We start from the raw sequence: 19,880 nt of genomic DNA on the forward strand, positions 1-19,880 counted from the left end.
CCCCCCTCCACCTCTCCCCTCTTCGCTCTTCTTCTCTTTCCCATCCTTTAAGTCACTATCACTGTCAGTCCACTGGCTTGCATCATTATCCTTTCTCCTCATTCCAAGATTCTTCCGGGCCCCTCTTCTCCTTGCCTGACCTATCCTAATCCCGGTGGTACCCTCATTCGTCAGCTCCGTTGCGGCTTGTGCACTCGCTTACTAGTCGCTTCCATACGGCTCGTCGAGAAGAACGTCCCTGATCTTCTCTTACCTCTCTGCATACCAACGAAGCTGTCCTGCTGGAACAATACTCTCCCGCGTCCTCTCGATATTCCTGATCGTTCGTGGTGTCTTGAAGGATATTTTGCAGAGTGCAGTTTCAGTGACTAGTATTCTCTGCCATCCACGAGTCCACCATTGCTCCTCTGCCGGGTGCTATCATCCAGGAGCCACTCGACCACCCTGCAACCTCTGGAGGTTCACATCGATACAACGAACGGGCGGGAAGCCCGGCCTGATAGCTCAACGAACAGTCGAATTAATTCCTGACGAGACCCTTGATCCTATCAGTTTCATACACCGTGATAGCATATCTGTCACCGTCTCGCTCCAGCAGCTTGCTTAATTTCATTTTTGTTTCGAATCCACGTCCCCCTAAAACATCCCCCCCATCCTTCACAATGGCCGACTACAATTCCCTCTATCAGCACAGCCTGTATCTTTCCCCGGATCAGCAAGACCTCCTTCTAGCTGCGCTTTCTTCCAACAACCCTCCGTCCAAACAGCAACCCAATAACCAGATCAAGAGATCAACCTCCGAGCCAGATTCCACCCCCGGCAACGCATCGTCGAGCAGCTACAATGTATCGCCTAGCTTCGACCTCACTCAACCCAACTCCGGCACTCTTGGATATGGAGATGATGAAAGCCCTTTTCTCGACTTCAACCCGGAGCTTGACTTTGACTTTCAGGGTACAGAGAATCTGATCGGTGACTTGCCCGATGGACTTTCTCTGCCGGACGAACATGAGCCAGGCGAGAAAAGAAAGGACATGGACGGCCCGACCGAGGAGAATGAAGGCTCCGGCAAGAAACGAAGGGAAAGTGATGACAAGACAGCCAAGAAACCGGGAAGAAAGCCATTGACCTCCGAACCCACTTCGGTATGTATATCTGCGCATTGATCAAGCTACCGTTCCCTCATGGTGCTAATTCTCCCTTAGAAGCGCAAAGCGCAAAACCGCGCAGCACAGCGGGCATTCCGTGAGCGCAAGGAGAAACATCTGAAGGATCTGGAGACAAAGGTGGATGAATTGCAGAAGGTTTCGGATGATGCTAATCAGGAGAATGGACTGCTTCGCGCCCAGATTGAGCGTCTACAGGTGGAGCTCAAGGAGTACCGGAAGCGCCTGTCCTGGGTTACTAGTGGGAATGGTCTCTCGGCTATGAACGCTATCCCTGGAGCCTATTCCAAAGGCGTTTACAGCGGCCTTCAAAACAATGATTTCATGTTCGACTTTCCCAAATTTGGAGACCTTCCGGGTGCACACATCTTCAACAACGGTCAATGGGGCAAGAACCAACAGAACAAGCTCAAGAACGATACCACCTCCCGGAACGAATCGCAGGTCCCTGGCGTTTTGAGCCGAGACACGTTGAATGGTGTCAAGGCCAATGGATCCGCCACAAACACGCCCAGTCCCATGTCACAGTCGAACGGTGGACGCCTTCCTTCCAAGAGTGCCACGCCCAAGCTCCAAATGACCCACAACTCTCAGCACGCTCCCTCTGTGCAGGACACTTCGACCTCTGACTCGCCGTCTTCCTCGTCTGATTCTCACCAAAGCCAGTTCCTCTCTTCCAGCGGCACCTCACCCGAGCCGTCGGTTAACTCCCCCGCAGCCAAGCACTACCTTGACCACAGTAATTGCACCTACTCCGGAATCAACGGAGAGGAGTCTTTCTGCGCACAACTCGGTATGGCATGTGGCAATATCAAGAACCCGATTCCAGCTGTCAGACACAGCAGTGTCAGTGCCACGAACACGCCCAGTCAGCCGAATCAGGGCTCCACAGAAACTCCTGCACCCGAGCCTGCTCTCGACGTTCTCGCCCAGCAGAATGGAGGACAATTTGATCCGGTGCTGTTCGGAGATTGGCGCGAACCTCAAGATGCGATTTTGTCTCAAGATTTCGGTACTTTCTTCGATGATGCATTCCCGTTGCCAGATCTCGGCAGTCCCTCGCACAACTTTAGTGAGGTGACCAGTCAACAGCAGCAGCCAAAGAAGAACTTGATTGCAGAGATTGACAGCAAGCTGGATGAGGATGAGGTGGTGCCTGGGGAAGACCAAACCCAGATGATGAGTTGCACTAAGATCTGGTATGTTCTCTCCTCGCCTGGTATCAGCCAAAGGTTACTAACCCAGATCAGGGATCGCCTGCAATCTATGGAGAGGTTCCGCAACGGCGAACTCGATGTCGACAATCTCTGTTCCGAGCTCCGCATGAAGGCTCGGTGTTCCGAGGGCGGCGTGGTCGTTAACCAGCAGGACGTCGAAGACATCATGGGACGCGCCAAATAGCCCACAACACATGACGCTCTCGCTCATTGACAAGCTCAACTATCGCCGTCGCTACCGCTTCCGACACTATTACTGCGTTTCAGATACCCACTACCTACAATGCAATCACACTACCGCTATTGATGTCGTTATGACCCAGGGGGAAATTTTTGGATAACGGAAGATTTTTGTTTACCCAAGAGCACACAAAATCGGACGGAAAACCAGCTGCCATTTGGCATAATCTTTCGCCCATATACGCGTTTTGCTTCCCCTACAACTATCTATGTATACACATATTACATATTTTTATCATCTACGCTCATTGCCTACATTCTCTTTCTGTATTCTGTCTTTCTTATTATCTCGCTTGCACATTGAACTTTATTGGGAGGTGTGCTTGAAACCTGGATAACATCATATCTTGGAATCTGAGAAGAGTCTGTACCACACCATCGCTTAGGAGTATGAACTTGGGGTGTCTGGCTTTTAGTTTTGTGCTCGAATGCTCGCTTTCCTGGAACGAAAGTACGCCTCGTCTGTTTGCTTGCACAGATTACACAGATCACAGATCCGAATTCTGCACTCCTTCATTAGCTTTCCAATTCTGTTCGTTATCAGGAGGAATGGAATATGGGGACCTGCGGCGCATCTGCGTTCTGCGTTAATAAATGGTGGGGGCATTTCTTGCCTGGGATACTCACTTTACGAGCAGTTCGTTAATCTTGCTTTTTACTTAAGAAATACGAAACATACGAAATACAGTATCCTTACTCTCATTCAGTCGGGCTCATTCGTCCCTGCGTAAATCCGGAATCTGCAACTCCCGGTGATGAACAGTGTACAGTACCTGCATCCGGGCTTCGTCGACCATCGGATGCAGCCTGTTCTCCTACAGTGTGTGTGTGTGTGTCTGACCTCAAGCAACCGGCCAGCATGGAACATGACAATAGCATCGTAGAATTGCTTGGGTATATTGACCGCCACAGAACGTGATTCAGGTGGGGAGTGTGCTTTTCAGCATCTGCCAGTCCTTCAGTGAGAGTCAAAATCGATGAGAACTACACGATCTTCGTCGCGTTCAGTCCCGAATATGTTTCAATCGGGTGGGAGGCTTCTTATCATACGGGCAACCGATCAAATCGTTGCCCATCGTAGATGAAGAGAGACTTTCGCACATGATCTCAACTCAAAATTCACTGTACAGTTCGTGGTCGATGGATGAACTGATTGATAGGAGACCCACCCCGCCTCGGGGAGAAGAAGAAATATATAAGTAATACCTGCCAGTGCCGAAATCGTTCCCTCGAAAGAGACAGTACTAAATAGACAAGGCCTTACCTATATAGCATCATGACACCCACTGCCGCTGCCAGTACTTCGTCTACTTTAACTCTACTAGTAACGAAATCCAAGACCCAAAATGGAAGTTACAAGGGTATCGATATTGGGGTAGCCGTCTCCAGATGGAGAAAAGGAAGAGACAACACAACAGAAATTTAAGAGTACAAAAAGAATAAAAAAGGGAAAAAAAAAAAGAAAAGACCACAACACCGCTCTGTCCGCTTGCCTTGTTCCTTGTCCTCCCTTTTTTCTCTTCTGCACTTTCCGTTACTGCCTTCCCTACTCTTGCCTGTTCTCGCCTGCAGTATGCCCTCCGCACACACACATCCATCAATCACCACAACACCAAGGTTCCATCCATATCTTGACATTCCGTGCTCATAATTCCCCTTCTCATACCACCGGTGCTGGTTTCATTTCCACCCCAAGTTCAACACCCGACCGTCCACGGTGGCTTCTGTGCCAACGAATAACATAACTCCTGAGCTCCCGATGGGTCCTGATCTCCGTCGTGAGGCCGGACAAACTGATCTATCAATGGAGCAATCTTACCATCGTTGCACGGTGAATGATGTCTACATGGAAAAAGAAGGAAGAACGAGAGAGAGAAAAAAATCGATGAAGATTCAAACGCATCTCGCTGAAGAGGTAGTTAAAAAAACGAGTAGTGGAAAGGTAGATAAGGGAAGAAAAGAGGACGTCATTTTTGCAGACAAGAAATATTCCGCACAAGGAAGATTAAAGTATCGAGCGGATACCGTGCAAAATTCGTAGGAACATGGGTGGGGGAATGTCTTGGGCGGAGACGGATGCGAGAGTTAGAAGAGACATGATGTGAGAGTAGGAAGTGAGGTAAGGAGCACGGATCAAGAAAAGAGAAAGAAAAGGAAAAAGCTTTCGACACAGAATGAGAAGGACGGAGGAAAGAGGCAAGATGAAATCAATAAATGTGACGACAATTACACCTCAAGCGTCCCCCCCAGCTGCGGCGGCGGGCTTGCTATCCCCAGCCGAGGACTCCGATGGCCCACCCTTGTTGAAGCCACCACGACCACCACGGCCGCCGCGACCGCCTCGATCGCCACGCCCACGGCCCCGTCCCCCGAATCCACGGCCTCGGTTGGTCTCACTGTCGCTCGCACCACCGCTCTGGTATCCACGCTGAGAGGAGCTGGCACCACCCCGGTTGCTGCTTTGCCATGTGCCGGCGTTGCCACGGTGGCTGCCGCGATCCTCAAAGAACTTGATGTTGGGCTTGCGGGGCTGACCAGGAGGGCTGGGCTTCTTGTGTTCGGCGGGCTGGCGGTCCAGCGCGGCCTTGGCCTCTTCCACAGTCGCAAAGGTTACGACGTGGTTGAACTTTCCCCACTTCTCCACCCGTATCATCTTAGCCTGGTCTTCCTCGGGGAAGAGATCGCGAACGGCTTGTTCGTTATCGACGTTGGAGACAAAGAGACCGTTGCTCGCCTTCTTCTCAGGCTTAGGCAGGGGTGATTCGGAGGGCTTGTCGGGCTGAGCGGTGCCGTTGGCCTCAGTAGTAGCGGCCCTCTCGGGAGACGCCACGGAAGGCTGACCGGCGGACGCGCTAGGAGGCTGAGGAGTAGCGGGCTTGGGGATCACGGGAGCCGGAGAGGTGCGGACGGGAGCGGCAGCACCCTTGGCCTGGGCGGGTTGAGGCGGTTGCTGGGCAGGGGCGCCAGGACGTCCAGAAACGGGCTGCACCTGACCGAACTGAGGAGCAGCGCCGGAGATGCGGGGCGAAGCGACACCGGCAGGAGGACCAGCGGCCGGGACGGGAGCGGGTTGGGCGGGGGCCACAGGCTGGGGCTTTCCGGTACGGTGAGCGAAGTTGAAACCCTGCGCGCGCATCTCAGTCGCAATGCGGCCAGCCTCAATCTCCAGCACCAGGAAACCAAAGGCGGCATCTGCCAAGTTGAAGTTCCACATGTTCTTGAACGCACTCTCATCCACCTGGCCGGCCGCGTTGCCGGGAGCAGCAGGCCCACCGAAGGGATTGCCGCCGTTGGCAACAGTAGGCATCCGGTTCACCACTTCCAGAGCGTTGTCCAAGAGTGTCTTCTGAGCCTCATTCTGCGAGATGGCGGTCTCGACTTCACCGCGGACGGTCTCCCACACGTCGTTGAAGGAGGCCTTGGAAGCAGCCAGCTTGCCACGGTAGTGGTCCAACGAGGGGTTCACGGAGAACTCATTGTAGGATGAACCATAGCGGAAGTGCAGACCGGCGGAGATGGAGAAATCGGCCTTGAGCGTGACGGACAGCTGGTTCAGCATTCCCTCACGGGCGGGCGAGGCATGCGTGACGAAGACGCGGGTCTCGGACGGATCGTAGACCCGGTTGGCCGTGTCGATCAACTCACCCATTTGTAACAATGTCGTCCACATGGTACCCTGACCACCCGCAATCGTAGTCTTGCCCTCCCCATTGTCGAATAGCTTGTGCATCACGACGGCACCACCTAGACCCAACAGACGCAGCTTGACACCACCAATGTCTAGCAGTCGCGAGTTGGCCTCATCGATGATGTGAAGGTTGTTGACCTTGTACTCCCCTGAGCGGAACTTCTCCAACACCCGAACATCTTCACAAGCACCCCAGACAGTGTACACGGGGACATCGAGAGTCAGCCGCTTGTCAAGCAGCATGGAGAGTTCTGAGAGGGGGAGCTGGTCGGGGGTGAATCGTTGCTTGATCGACTGCTGGGGAGGAGTCTGCGCGATCGTCCGCTTGACATTCTCCGGTAGCAAAGGTGAGTATTGAGCCACGTGCTTCAAGGTCCTAGAGGTGAGAGCCCAATCATGGTTAGTGGACCCAGTCCGATCACATGAACGCAGGCACCGGGGTCAATGCTCCTGCAGAACGAGGTGGCTCCATTGAAGCATCAGAGAGAACTCACTTGTCGGCAATGCGCTCCAGCGAGGTATCATCGTAGAAACCGAAGTCACCAGTGTGAATGATGTGGTCCGCACGGGCCTGTCTGGCCAATTCATTCAGAGACTTGAGGTTTCCTACATCACGAAAAAAGCAAAACAGAAGTCCCCAACGTCAGCTCGATCTTGTTTGCTAGGTGCGACCGGCACATCGGAGGTTCTGTCCGGAGCACATACCTCGAACATCGGCAATACACAGAACTCGGACGGGACCATTTTGCAAAACGCGGCCATTGTTGGGGAGAAGAGGGGTGGCGCCGGGGACAGGACCAGAAGTGACAGCACCGTTGGGAAGCGGATAGCCTTGAGGACCGAAGTTATGAGGAGGACGGGGCTAGAAACAAGGTCGCAGGTCAGTCAGTGAGCTGCACAAGGATCCATCAAGTGAGCGCGTTCGGGGAATCGCTGCTGAACGCAAGCACGTGGAGCGGAGGGAGAGCAGGAGCAGCCATGACGTTGACCATCAACAGCCAAGCTGGAGAGGCGATCAGGCGAGACGTACAGAAGCCATGGGGGGAGAATGTAATGACGGCGATGGAGGATTCGAAGTCGGGAGGGGAAGTGGCTAAAGCAAGGAGAAGCTGTAAAAGACAGGCAGAAAGAGAAGAAGGAGATGATAGAGGGGAAAGGAGGAGAAGAACACAAGGAGGAAGAAGATTGGAGTGGGAGGGAGGAAGTGAATAGAGAGAGAGAAAGAGAGGGAGAAAGCAACAGCAAGCCAGCAAGCAGTGTTGAAGCAACAGAACAGACAAGAGAGGTTTGGTTTGGTTGGGTTTGCTTGGTTTGGCGGGTTTGGCAACACAACGACATCCCCGATTAGGTAAGCACCTCCAGGGGCAAAATAACAACAACAAGAAGGGCGCAAGGGACAGTCTGAACTGAACTGCCAGCTACAAGACAAGAACAGTCATTCATTTGATCGACACCAAGTGACTAGAGGAACTGGTACAGTCCCAAATCTCACTCAATCCAGTCAACAACTTACTGGGCTGGTGGGCGACAGTAATTCGCCCACTCTCTACACTGTAACACAAGATCCAGCCAAAAAGCACCGATGGGTCACCAAACTGCGCTATATACATGCTGCCTAGCGTATCCTTGACTCAGAGCTCTTGATTGTGTTCCAAGAGTACTTGCTCATCATCGTGATGATTTACCAGCTCTCCAAGTCTCCTCACCACGCCCTGCTGCAGAGATCGGGGGCCCTGCAAAGCCAGCAGAGCGAAATGTCCTCCAACTGTCGGCCGCGCTCGACACAAAACAGGAATTCCGGGGCTGCCTCCTTCCGCCGATGTGGCGATGTAACGGTCGGAAAAGGGCCAGTGATGCTTGCCGTTGGTCATATATCGCCACAGGTCGTCAACAAACTCATCGCGGGTGCTGGAATCAAGCGCCCCAGCTAACCACATATTCCAGTCCGACTTGGCCCAGTCCTGTCGATGATCCAACGGAACGCCGTATTCGGCTCGGACAGACCTGAAGAAAGCATATCCCATGTCATATGCAGCCTGAGGGAAGGTCCCCAGGTCCAATAGCACGTCGGGGTAGAGGTTGTATGGAATCTTCCAGGAGGTCGGCTTTCCCGGATACTGCAGCACAAAATGTGTCCTATGCGCGTCCAACCCCAATCCCTGGGAGAATAGTAGGTTGGCTCTTTCATCGCCAATCCGGCAGTATTCGGGAAGGCCGCTCAGCTCCCCAAAAGCCTTGATCCCCACGGCAGCCTTGATGGCAAGATTTGTTTCGTTGGCTAATGGTCCAGCAGCGTCGTTTGAAGAGAGCTGCTCCGCGATATCAATTCCATGCTTCATAAGGTAATCCGCATAGCTCTTCAGAAGTGCAGTGTACTGAGACGCCCATGCTGCATCTCCTGTGGCACGGACGCAGGCGAGCACGAGAACCAGCAGGTTGCCGCATTCCTCAATTGGCATCGGCTCTGCTTGTTGGTCGTCGTGGCCGGTAGCATTCGGGTAATGCGAGCCCATGTCATGAATCACATAGGGCTTGCGCCAACGCCCGGCCGCAAGATACCGCATCATGGGTTCCAATAGAAGTCGGATATAGTCTGGATCCAAGATATAGTAGATGGGAAAAGCCGGCATGATGACATCCACCGTATTAATGTTGCCATCGCTGGACAGTTCTTTGATGAAGGCTAATACATCCGTGGCGTCCAGAGTGTCATTAGGGATGACAATCTCGATTCCCGCGTAGGCCTGACGAGCCGACAAAGTCACAATGTCGGCGTACTTCTGCCCTGCTACGGCGGTCGCCTGTTCCGCCATCTCCGAATCGAGAGCGCGAGACTCCCGGAGAGCATCGAAATAATCGTCCAAGAAGTACGAGACTGCATCGTCTGTTCTGGGGTACGAAGCCCGGTAGTATCCCGTATATGACCTTCCCAGATAGTTGATAGACTCTTCACGCACGTGTCCAACGGCAAAAGTTACAGATTGCGTGTTCACGACGATTCCCAGGTCGTGAGCGAGGGCCACCACGCCACCACGCACCCACGGCTGGATGGCATTGGCCAAGGTTCCAGTCTGGGCGAATTGAGAGTGCACCTCGCTATTTTCTCCCGAAGAATACGAGAGGGTTGTGCCTGGAGTAGCTCGAGAAGCTAGGATTGCTTCGCCCCAGGTTGCCATGTCACTCTCCTCGGAGTATGCAGTAGCATTTTCCACCTGTAGGGAGTGGACAGCGGTAGAATTGGCGTAACGGAAATCCTGGGTAGTTAGTTGCGACTTTCCTGTCCACCTTCCGTCGATGCTCGAGTATACCTGAACCCTGTTGGGTGAGGTTCCGGAGACTGAGACGGTCAAATAGCCTGAAATGAAGCGAGTTAGCACTCACCACCACCACCGTGGTGCAGACACCATCGCTTACTGAAAGGTAATGATTGTCGAAGGTAGTTGGAGGGTGATATGGGAGAGAAGAAATCTAGTGTGAAAGTCATCGAGCCAGCAGTGAGGATGAAGATGGAATGGGTGGCGGTATATTCAGCACTGCAAACAGTAGCAGGGCGGATATGTTCGTCGGGGGTCTTGACGCCCATCAGACTGTAGGCCTGGCCATCTACACGGGCCATCACAGACCAGGTGAGAGTCTGACCTGTCCAGAACTGAGGTTCGGCCAAAGGCAGGCTCTGGATTTGATCGCTTGGCATCCATGTTGACAGGTATGGGCTTCGAACAGCTAAAGGGTATGATGGAGGAGCTACTGGATAATAGCCGATGGGAGTCTGCTTATTGGGGATAACTGTGGAGAGCAACGTGGTCAAGAGTGAACTCAGACCCAGATTGGTGGTGAAGTCGAGATACATGGTTGCTCTAGCTCTAATGGACGTAAGCTGAAGAGAACGAAGAGCTGAAGGACGGAAGACATGCCAGATGAGGGGAAAATCAACAACTGGCGAGGATGACGACGCCTGGCCCGCCCCAACTGCTGATCGTCTCCCTCTCTGACAATGATGACCGCCAACGTCAACTTACAAGAATCACGAACTAATACTTGTGTCAAGATCTCTACTTAGTCTATCAGCCTCCATATCGAATCCACAGTCGAAGAGTCGGCCGGGGGGACGGCACGCACTCAGAATGAGTAGTATTCATATTTGGCACACCCAGTGAAGTAGGTAGAGGCGTTTCTATGCCTCTTCTACTCGGAGAACTTGTGCGATATTTTGAGCGTCTATCAGAATCCAAATGCCATAACAAGAACAATGCCCGCGTAAGTATCATGGCTGTGGGGCCAGTCATACAATAGGGCCTTGTCGGCCGTCGTGCAAGGTAAACCTTCCCTTATGTAGCTTTCCCGCCTATCGCTTTTTGGTATACTCGTATCTAGAAGTCAGAGTGTTGATAGAGACATCCAGGCTGAAGTCAGCCTTGCGCGGGTGGCGTCTGATTGCTGAGACGCGTGGTGAAACCGCGAAGTTGATTTCAACCCACAGCAGGATGTCTACGCGCAATTGGTGTCGCCACTGATGCGCCCGACTATGGAAACGAGCACCACTAGAGCTTTCCAGGTACTTCCTCCTCGGGTGTCATCAGGTTGCATGTAATCCCTGTTCGTGCAAGAGGATTGGTTGTCGGTCATATCTACCCCAAACCTGAAGTGTCAGACCAGGCCTTCAAGGTGGATAAGACAAGTGTAAGTCCACAAATACCTTGCGTATGACAGAAGCGGCAACCGCCGTCTAGGTATTAGCTGTCACTTTCCCTCTCGGGCTGAGGGGACTCTTGACGATGGTAGTTGGACTACAAGTCGCCGCGACTCTCCAGTGAAGGCCATACTCCACCGTCAGGCTGTGCCAGCTTGATGAACTTCACTCTGGCAGTTTCCACGTGCGTCGACTCCCGGGGTGTGTGACGGTAGATATCAATCCGGCGCGGGCGAGCCTTTGTTTCGGCGCTGGAAGGTCGATTGGCTCAGATCGCAGGCCAGCCTTCGGAGCTGGAGAATCGTGACGCATGTAAATTGATCTAATGCGGTTGAATGGGAGACCCTCAAGTGCTGATTACCGTGCGGATCGTGGTTTCGTCGTCGAGCGCATGCCTCTTTGGGAGAGAGCAAACCCGAACGGGGATGAGTCGTGGAGTTGAAGGAATGGACAGGTTATAAGATGGCAAGACATGCTCTTATGTTTCTTGTTGTTCCTGCTTTCTTCTAATCTCGTGATAGCATACCTGATCCGCATGAATTAGTAGATCTTGCTGGTCATATCTCAGAAAGAAGCAATGGTATCGGAACCTTCCGATCGTTTCAGCATGGCTTGAGGTATCCATTACTTTCGCTATATCCCTACACATGGCATCACACCACAGCCACTTATCACTCAAGGCCGAGAAACAGCTTGGCCCAAATTGGCCAAGGCCACGCCTCCTTGATGCGGATACCCCACCCAGTTGGTGAGGGATTTCCATGTTGAACCTCAAGGCACTTGAATGACAACCTGAAAGACCCTTATGGGCCACTGAGGACCATCGAGAAGCCTGAACCTCATTTTATCACACCACAGATCCCCCCCTGCCTGACCGAAAGATATACATAGTGGTAGTATCTTTAGATAAATAGAGGGCGGAGGAGATTGTGGGGAAAGTGATTCACTGAAAGGTGGATGAAAAGTGCGAGGTGGTGGGAGGTCCTCTTGAACTAGCGGGACATTAACGCCAAAACTTGACAACAATGGATTCGGCGTTCGATGTTTCTTCGCAGTGCTGATGGTATACTCTAAGCGTGGCAGAGAGCCTGTGCCGTAACGTCTCTCACGACCACACTGAGCAGATATCGAACAAGCTGATACCAGAAGATGGATGACCAGACAAGAAGGTGCAGGTCACGACTGAAAAGCCATCATGATGCATTGAATGATATATCTGTGTGTAGCTGGATTCGAGCCAGAGATATCAATAGAATCAATGAACGGGTTGACATGGGAAGCAGGCTGGAATCATGCTTGAGTTGCTTCTGGTATTGATTTGATAGAGACGTTGATACCACGACCAGAGCGGAGTGATAGGACAGGGTGTACACCCATGGGCTCTCTAAACGCAGCCAGAAGCTGGTAAGCATCTTTCCTAGATCGTAGGCGTCTTCAACCCGTCGCGCGTCTGGGCTGGTGTATCAACGATCATTGGGAAGGGAACTGCCATGGAGTCTCACTAGGCAAGATTTCGGGACTGCGAGTAGATGATTAGGTCCAGCTCAGATAAAATGTTATGTTTGAGACGGGAATGTAGTCTTGTCTGAGCATACAAACCTATATCTGGCAAAGCATAAGGATACCACGACAAGTCGGGCATCTTGAGCATCTTTTATCATTTTTCGAAAGTGTCTATATTTTGAGAAGAGGTGGGGGGTTCTAACAGTCTGAATGGTGCACGGCGGGGGATTTACAGGACAACCCCACGAAACTACTTCTTTGCCAATACAATGACGAAGAATCGATCGCTGCCTCACGAAATGAAATTGAAAGATGCGAAAGTCCAACTGAACCTAAGACTTCATCCCATTGTTCCATGTACCAATAAGAATTGGTTTCTAACGCAGGCCTTTCCTGCCAGAATCGGGCGTGACTAGATGCCAGAACTTCGGGTCGACGTGAGCACGACGAGGCGATTCTGATCCTCTTTCGGACAAGGATATCCCAAGTCGCAGTCCTCTAATAAAGAGGAGTATCGGCCTGTAGGGGACCAGCCTGCTGAGCAAAATGAAAACCCAAAGCAAAGAGCCACCATAAATGCAGCGAGACATGTCCAAGGTACCACATCCTAACGGCAGTGCGGATCCCAGTGCTATCGAGACGCATCACGAGGTGGCAGCCAAATATGAGACTGGCGTGGGAGGGTCCTGGACCAAAACCCCAGGTGAACCGAAGGAACAATAGGACCAGGTCCCGCAAATACTCTGGCTGCTCCATGTCCCACATCCAGGCCGTCCCGGTGACCTGCTATGCCTTATGTGTGGTGGAGCAGGCCTCATCCGACAGGGCAGAGCGGAAGATGCAATCGTCGGGGAGGTTCAGGAGCTTTATCGCGTGCGCCAAGGTTGGGGCCTGCGCGCTGGTCGGCTTGGACTCGTTATCGACTTCGTCCTGCTCAGAGAAAATATCGCGGACGGTCAGAACAGCCTTTAGACGCCCTTCGTCGTCATCGCGGGAATGGGTTGCGGGGTATCGTCGGCTTCGCCAGACTCACAGTCGTCAGACGTATATAGCACCCGGTTCCCCTTGGCCATGACGCGCCGCTGAACCAGGTTGGCCTGGCGGTCGGTAGGGCGTTTGGATGAGGTGCTGATCATAGGCGATACCCTGAGACTCAAAGTCGTGGTCACGGGCAGTAGATCGATCATCAGCTCTGAAGGCTTCAAGCGGTTGGGCATACTGCAAACGCGAGTTTAAGCATTCCGGGTGTGTCCAGGCTGTGGCGCCCTGTGAATCTGGGAAATCGCTGGTCACTCAGCTCGAAGGACGTCTAGGACTCACCGTCCGTATCACGATACTGGGGCAGACGACTAACTGTGCTGGCCACAGCCGCATTGGAGCAGTCGAATAAGTTCGAGTATGCGATGAACGGTTGGAGGAGTGTTTCGGCAGGGCCAACCTTGTACTAGCCATTGCCTCGATTGTCCACATGGACGTCTGGATGGATTTTGTCGCATGGGCGCGAAGCTGAGCTGTAACGAATCCAGCTTCGAACACATGTTTTTGTACAGGCAATGCCACCGATGGATCAGAACTGGAAATGTTTCAACGCCTCTTGGCATGTTATCCACTCCGGACCAGTGGATGGCGGCTGTCTTCTTGTTCTTGTTGGGCGGTACCGCAGCTGGCTTCGTAGGCTTTGAACCCATGATATATCACACCAGCTGTACAATGATCTCGGGACTCTGCAAGCTCGACCACGTTATTCAGTATGTCAGCCGTCCGAATGTAGTTTGAATGACGGGATTTCCTTCGGTTTAAGCAAAGCTCATAGTGTCGCTGGTATTGCTGCATGAGCTCCGAAGAGCATTTCCATCTTCTTTCAGAAATTCATGGTACTACTTCGGCAGCTCCTTCCTGATATTCCCGGAGTTTCTAAGGCGGTTCAGCTTCGATAGGGCCCCATCAATATCGGCAAGGCTTGCTGCAAAGACCTCAATCGGGTGCCCCTTGCGCATGCGGTCCTCCCACATACTCCATGCATTGGAGAAAATAGGGTGAGCGACGTGCTTCTTCTTCCATCCACAAGGGACCTGCACCCCGGTGCTTTTTAATAACCAGCAGGGATTCCTTTGCCCAGACCACTACATCTTGATGTTGCATCCACAGGAGGTTCCAGGATAATTGAAAGACCATTCACAAAGTGAGAACCCGCCTTGCTCATTCAGCTTCACGCATGCTTCGGAACTGGTGAGGGTCGACGGGGAGATTGCGCGCATTGGCACTGAATTGCCAACGTCTATGACTATTTTCACGCGCTCGATGACACCATCTTTGATCAACCATCTATCGCATCGTATGATCTCGGCCTGTTCCGCAAGAACACGAGGTGCCCGGCATGATCACATTTCATGACAACGGGGAGAGGTGTAGAATCCTCAATTCAGAAGTGAATACAATGTCAAGATAGTACTTCAGCATCATGTCTGCTTCATGCTGAAGCGCCTCCCTGCTGAAGGCGAAAAGGCTTCGAGAGCAGTCTTGGTTTCGAGGTACCCTGATGCCCTGTCTTCAAGTGGTATTAGCAAGCAAATTTCTGGCTGCGGTGACAGGATTAGTACCCCAACCATCTGACCGTGGGAGTGGTATAGCGGCAATTTTCACGCGAATTGCACAGCCCGAGGGACTGAAGGTGTGATTTCTTCTTCGGCCGATCCCGCAGGGCCTTCTGCAAGGGCTTGACGCAGACTAGGATGTACATCCCACACTACGCGCGGCTGGTGGCCATGTTGAGACGCGTCGAATCCGTGATGAACCCCGGACGGTTGGTGACGACCGGGTCGAGAATCACCACCGGCGGTCTCTGCCCTGGAAGCCATCGACCCTGTTCGTAGAATATAAAGACAAGATCTGATCCCTTCGACTGTTTCACATCTGGATTGTCTTCTTGGAAGTTAATCCTGTCCAAGGTGTCTGGCATCATGAGCGGGCCAGTCTGGGAGTCATCGGCCCTTGTCAATAGGGTCATCCACTTTCTCGGCCTGTTCTTCTCTCTCCAGATCAATTATCTCACAACAACCGTCTGACTTCTCTTCTCTTACGGCAAAAAAGCGAGTCCATACTCAGCACCAGGTCATTGTGGCTAAAGATCAGGCCTGTTGACAGATGTCGTAAGCGGTGTATTGATAACCCATCTTTCAAAAGTGAGTAGAATTGAAGCACATGTCGAGGGGTCCTAGAGGCATATGACATCTGCGTAAGTCAGCTATCATAAACTTTTGATTGAATTCGTGTAAAGAATATTGGTTTGGTGCTGAAAAAGAAAGAGAAACAAACCAGTCGCAGAGGTAAGCTTGCGACAAGTTGGTTTTCCAATTTAGTCATGTAGGCAGATGTTGCCAGCCCAGCGAGAATGAAGCAGGGGGGAAAATGGAGAAAGGCTGTTGTAATACCTTTAAAGAAAGCCATCAGGCAGAAGCTATGTGCTTTGTCAACGACTGGTAGGGAAGTCTCGTCCCATTGTCCATGTCGAACTAGATGTTATCGATGGAGGATTTGAACATAGATTCTTCACCACCAAGCCTTTTTACTCTTGACACCCCTACTTTGGATTTCTTGTAGAAGCGCCAAACAAATAATGCGCGAGCACAGCGCTAGCTGTCTTTAAGGGAGTGTAAAAGACGTTAACGTCGCCCTATGGACAGGATCACATAGATGGGCTGCCATTTCTGAATGGTGAACTCCTCTGGTTTTGCTTAATGGTCAGAAAGATTGGTTGGCGCGTTCCGAGAGATTCTGTTGATACCTGTCTTGAGTGTAGTCTAGGTTCAGAGAGGGTGGTAATGAACGACTTTTTCTTATCAGAGTAAGATGGACTCTCACTGTGAGCTCTAGCCAAGGTTGAGGCCGACCTACCCGTGTTGGATCTTCCTCTTCTTGCGCGTGTCTTCTTCTGCCCGCTTTAAAACGAGAATTTTTGCCTGTTGCACTCTTGCTCTCCGTTGGCGAGCTGCTGCTGCTCAGTCATGGCGGGATTATTCTCGACGTGGATTCTACGCCAGCAGTCGAACACGACTATCGCATAGAATTGAACCACCCCCAGTAACAATTCCCGCATAATTCAGCGACGTTGAAACGATCAAGCCGTTCTGTAAGGGCGCAGCACTGCATCCATAGCCCGATTAGCTTGACCTTGCACTGCTCCCACAATTGTAGATTACATATTCGGAACTTTTGAGTACTTTCCAACAATCGCCTCGATCATGATGAAAGTCGATCAGGGTCCTCGCCATCTTGAGGCTAGAGGAACTACGCGCCCCAGATGGTATCGATCTTGGTGTGGAGGCACCGGACCCGCCAACCATAATCCAAGGTCAGTAATATGTCGAGCGAGCATCTTCGTTCGATGATTCGCATTCAACTCTGTATTTCCATGGAACACGGCACCTGGGAGGAGACTTGAGAAGTAGAACTAACCACGAGGTTGCCATGAGATTGGAGTGTCTATAGAAGCGTCTTCAAGGTCAGCTTGTATAGACTGAACTCTCATGCAAAGAACAAGTTAGAAAGGAGGATGCTCTTCAAACATGTTCGAATTGTTCCAGAAGACGGCCGTGAAATGCGCGCTGGGTCCTTTGTTGTACCACCTGGTATCGTACTGGGGGCGGCGAGCGTAGTCGGCAAGCCGCGGTGAGGGCGGGATCCTGAAGCTCATACTGATGTATTTCAGTATTCCCAAACATGAGCTAGGTGTCGAATCTGGGGAGTAGAAGTTCAAAGAAGCTGTTCTTCTCGAGCTCACTCAACACAGCGAGGCGAGAATCTATCTCCTCCAGCAATGCTAATACTAGCGTTACTCATAGCTTGTCCAAGACGTTCCACAACAGCCTTACCTCCTCGCGGCTCACACGAGCCGGCCGGGTAGACGGAGGCCACCAGGCACGCAGGGATTGACAAACTCCTTGTCGTACCGAGGGACTATCTACAAGAACTTGGGAGTCCGCTCTCTGTGGCCGTGCTAGCGACGATCCCGACATTGAGATAGTTCTCAACCTCCTCCATTCGGCCACGGCGGATTGCCCGGGCGAGATTCTCCGCAACATGTTCAGTGATAAGAACATTCTGACTCATCTTGGGAGGCCATCAACACTCTTCTAGCTTCAAGACACCTGAAACACGACTCGACTGGTTCTTTCCCTTGGAACTCTGTCGGTATGGGGGCGACTTTACTGTCTGTTGCAAACACCGTAATCGAGGCCGATCACATGTGCAATTACTGCATCGGCCCCTATCAATGATGACGGATATGTGTATGTCAAATGAATTCTTATTCTGTCTTTCGTTATGACATACCGTCCATCATCCCTCTCTCGTGCCAATTCACGGATTTCGTGGTCTGAGGCAGAAAAGACTGGCTCAATGATTCCAGTGTGGGATCCTGTGTGCGCTCTCTTATCCACTGTTCGTTTTTCTGGCCCATGGGTTCTATATAGAGTGTTACTGGGGTATGTCGAGATTGGTATCAAAGATATGACGCTCAAGACAGTCGGAAACGAAGAGATAAAGTGTGGCCCACCATGGGTAAGACGTGTTAGGCCCGCCCAGCCAGCTTGCATTGCATACAATGCACGAATAAAATCCGCAGGTGAGTCGCGTTCTGGCAGCTTTGGATGCTGACCGTTGGATTTGCTATGCAAGGTTCGAGTAAGTGCGAGAGCTCCGAGCGAGCAGGGATCTTCGCAAGGCTCGTTCACATCACACCGATCTCATGCCCCTCGGCTTCATTCTGCCCTAGGCCTTTCGCGAAACCATTCAGCTGTATGCATTCGCTCGTACGAATACTAATACACTCAGTCTGTTTCGTCATACCGAAATAGAGCAGAGTAGAAAGACGGTTCCGTTACATCAGTCCGTATCTTCGCTGCGTTTAAAAAGACTTTGATGTGTTTGTGAGCCTCATTGTTGGCCTTGCAGCGCTCTAGGAAAGTGTTGACAAATCCTAGTGTGTACACAAATTCTAGAGTCAGTCTCCTAGGCGACAGAATAACGATTTCGTATGTGGCGATATCTAGACCGGCTCGCACACACGGGACTTTTCTGTATACTCTTGCACTTCGGAATTGGACCTGGAGTTCCGCATTGGCTTTTGATTGGCATGGCTTGTTAGGGACCTTCTCTATTTCTTGATCCAAGTAAGTTTCTCTTCAAGGTCCTCATTGTCTGCAGACTGCCTCTGAACGTCTGCTTTTCTTCTCTGTTTCATTGTGGACGCAGACGATTGTCTCCAGTGCTATTAGGTTGGCCCTCGATTCCACTCTCTCCTAGAGCTCTTGCGAGACCTTTCAGCTGTATGAATTCATTAGTCCGAATGCTCATACAGTCATTTTGTTATGTTGTACTGAGGGAGAATATGTCAACAATGCGTTCATCTGTGATCTCGTATGTGGTGGTATCCAGACAGGTATTGCATACACACTATGCTTCCGAATCTTCCTGCATCTTGCCATTAGGTTTGTTCCGAATTCAGACAGCGATTGAGGCTCGGATCGTTTAAGGCCGACCTGGGGTTTCCCCTTTTCCCTTTAACCTTAGTAATTTCTTCTTCGAGCTCCTCTTCTCCAAGAAAGTCAGCGGGCTTTGTGGTACAGAGGATAATCTCTTGGTCGTTCCACCTGTCTAGCATCCTTGTCCTGGGGAGGGCGTTATTGCCCACTGCTTTTGAACGTATCATGCCGACATCACTCAGTTCACCTCCGATCTGTTCCATATCATGCTCTGTAAGCTGTTTTGAGCCTTTGATATCAAGGGCGTTCATCACATCGGTATGAGTCAAACACGGGAGGCTATGTCGACCTCGCGCACACACCCTGACGCCCCCTGCCATTCCCCACCACATGCTAACATCCAGTCATCCGGCTCTTCGCCTCGGTCTTGGCCCTGCGCTCCGGTCTTTTCGATGTGTTGGTCGGCGGAGGACTGTCCGGCGCCTGGGATGCCTCACTCATCCCACTGCTTTCCTTACCCCCGGCGCTGCCAGCTTCCCCGGCCTCACTGTTCCTACTCTCCTTATCACTGCCATCCTCCATTTCTTTGTCCGAGTCCTTTTCGCTGAGGTTCTCCCCGTAAAGGTAGTCTTCAGCTTACCCGTTACTCTCCCCCTTCTTATCGTCACGGCTACTATCCATTTTATCGTCCGAGTCCTCTTCGCTGCTGCTTTTCCCGACATCATCGTCGACCCCAGCCATGTTAATATCACCGCCCTCCGGCACCGGATTCTGTCCAGGTTGCCCGCCCCCCTCCCCTTTTTTAAAAGTCAATTTGAGTTTCTGCTGCAGGCGACTGGGTAGTAGAGTGGCGGGTCGGTTATGCTGTAGGGGCCCAGCACACTGTTCTGCCGG

At 51.8% G+C, this 19,880-nt stretch overlaps 3 protein-coding genes across 3 annotated transcripts; 2 read left to right on the forward strand and 1 right to left on the reverse strand.

The window, feature by feature from the left end:
- The first annotated feature begins 406 nt into the window (after window positions 1-406).
- Window positions 407-2,809, forward strand: yap1 (putative bZIP transcription factor AP-1/Yap1). The gene is made up of 3 exons (XM_025690801.1): window positions 407-1,145; window positions 1,206-2,365; window positions 2,417-2,809. Exons 1-3 carry the CDS (start codon window positions 663-665, stop codon window positions 2,565-2,567), a joined length of 1,794 nt encoding a protein of 597 aa, XP_025552891.1. The 5' UTR covers window positions 407-662; the 3' UTR covers window positions 2,568-2,809.
- A 2,047-nt stretch (window positions 2,810-4,856) lies between these two features.
- BO97DRAFT_412962 (uncharacterized protein) lies at window positions 4,857-10,161 on the reverse strand (the record flags this gene model as incomplete). Its single annotated transcript, XM_025696266.1, has 7 exons — window positions 4,857-6,687; window positions 6,806-6,917; window positions 7,017-7,173; window positions 7,342-7,404; window positions 7,825-7,857; window positions 7,997-9,666; window positions 9,726-10,161. The coding sequence occupies 7 exons, from the start codon at window positions 10,159-10,161 to the stop codon at window positions 4,857-4,859; spliced, it is 4,302 nt and encodes a 1,433-aa protein (XP_025552892.1).
- Window positions 10,162-19,298: 9,137 nt separating this feature from the next.
- Window positions 19,299-19,880, forward strand: BO97DRAFT_24370 (uncharacterized protein). Its single transcript, XM_025690812.1, has one exon. It carries the CDS (start codon window positions 19,377-19,379, stop codon window positions 19,827-19,829), a length of 453 nt encoding a protein of 150 aa, XP_025552893.1. The 5' UTR covers window positions 19,299-19,376; the 3' UTR covers window positions 19,830-19,880.

Source organism: Aspergillus homomorphus (genome assembly GCF_003184865.1).
Source record: "Aspergillus homomorphus CBS 101889 unplaced genomic scaffold BO97scaffold_11, whole genome shotgun sequence".
NCBI classification, from domain to species: Eukaryota; Fungi; Ascomycota; class Eurotiomycetes; order Eurotiales; family Aspergillaceae; genus Aspergillus; species Aspergillus homomorphus.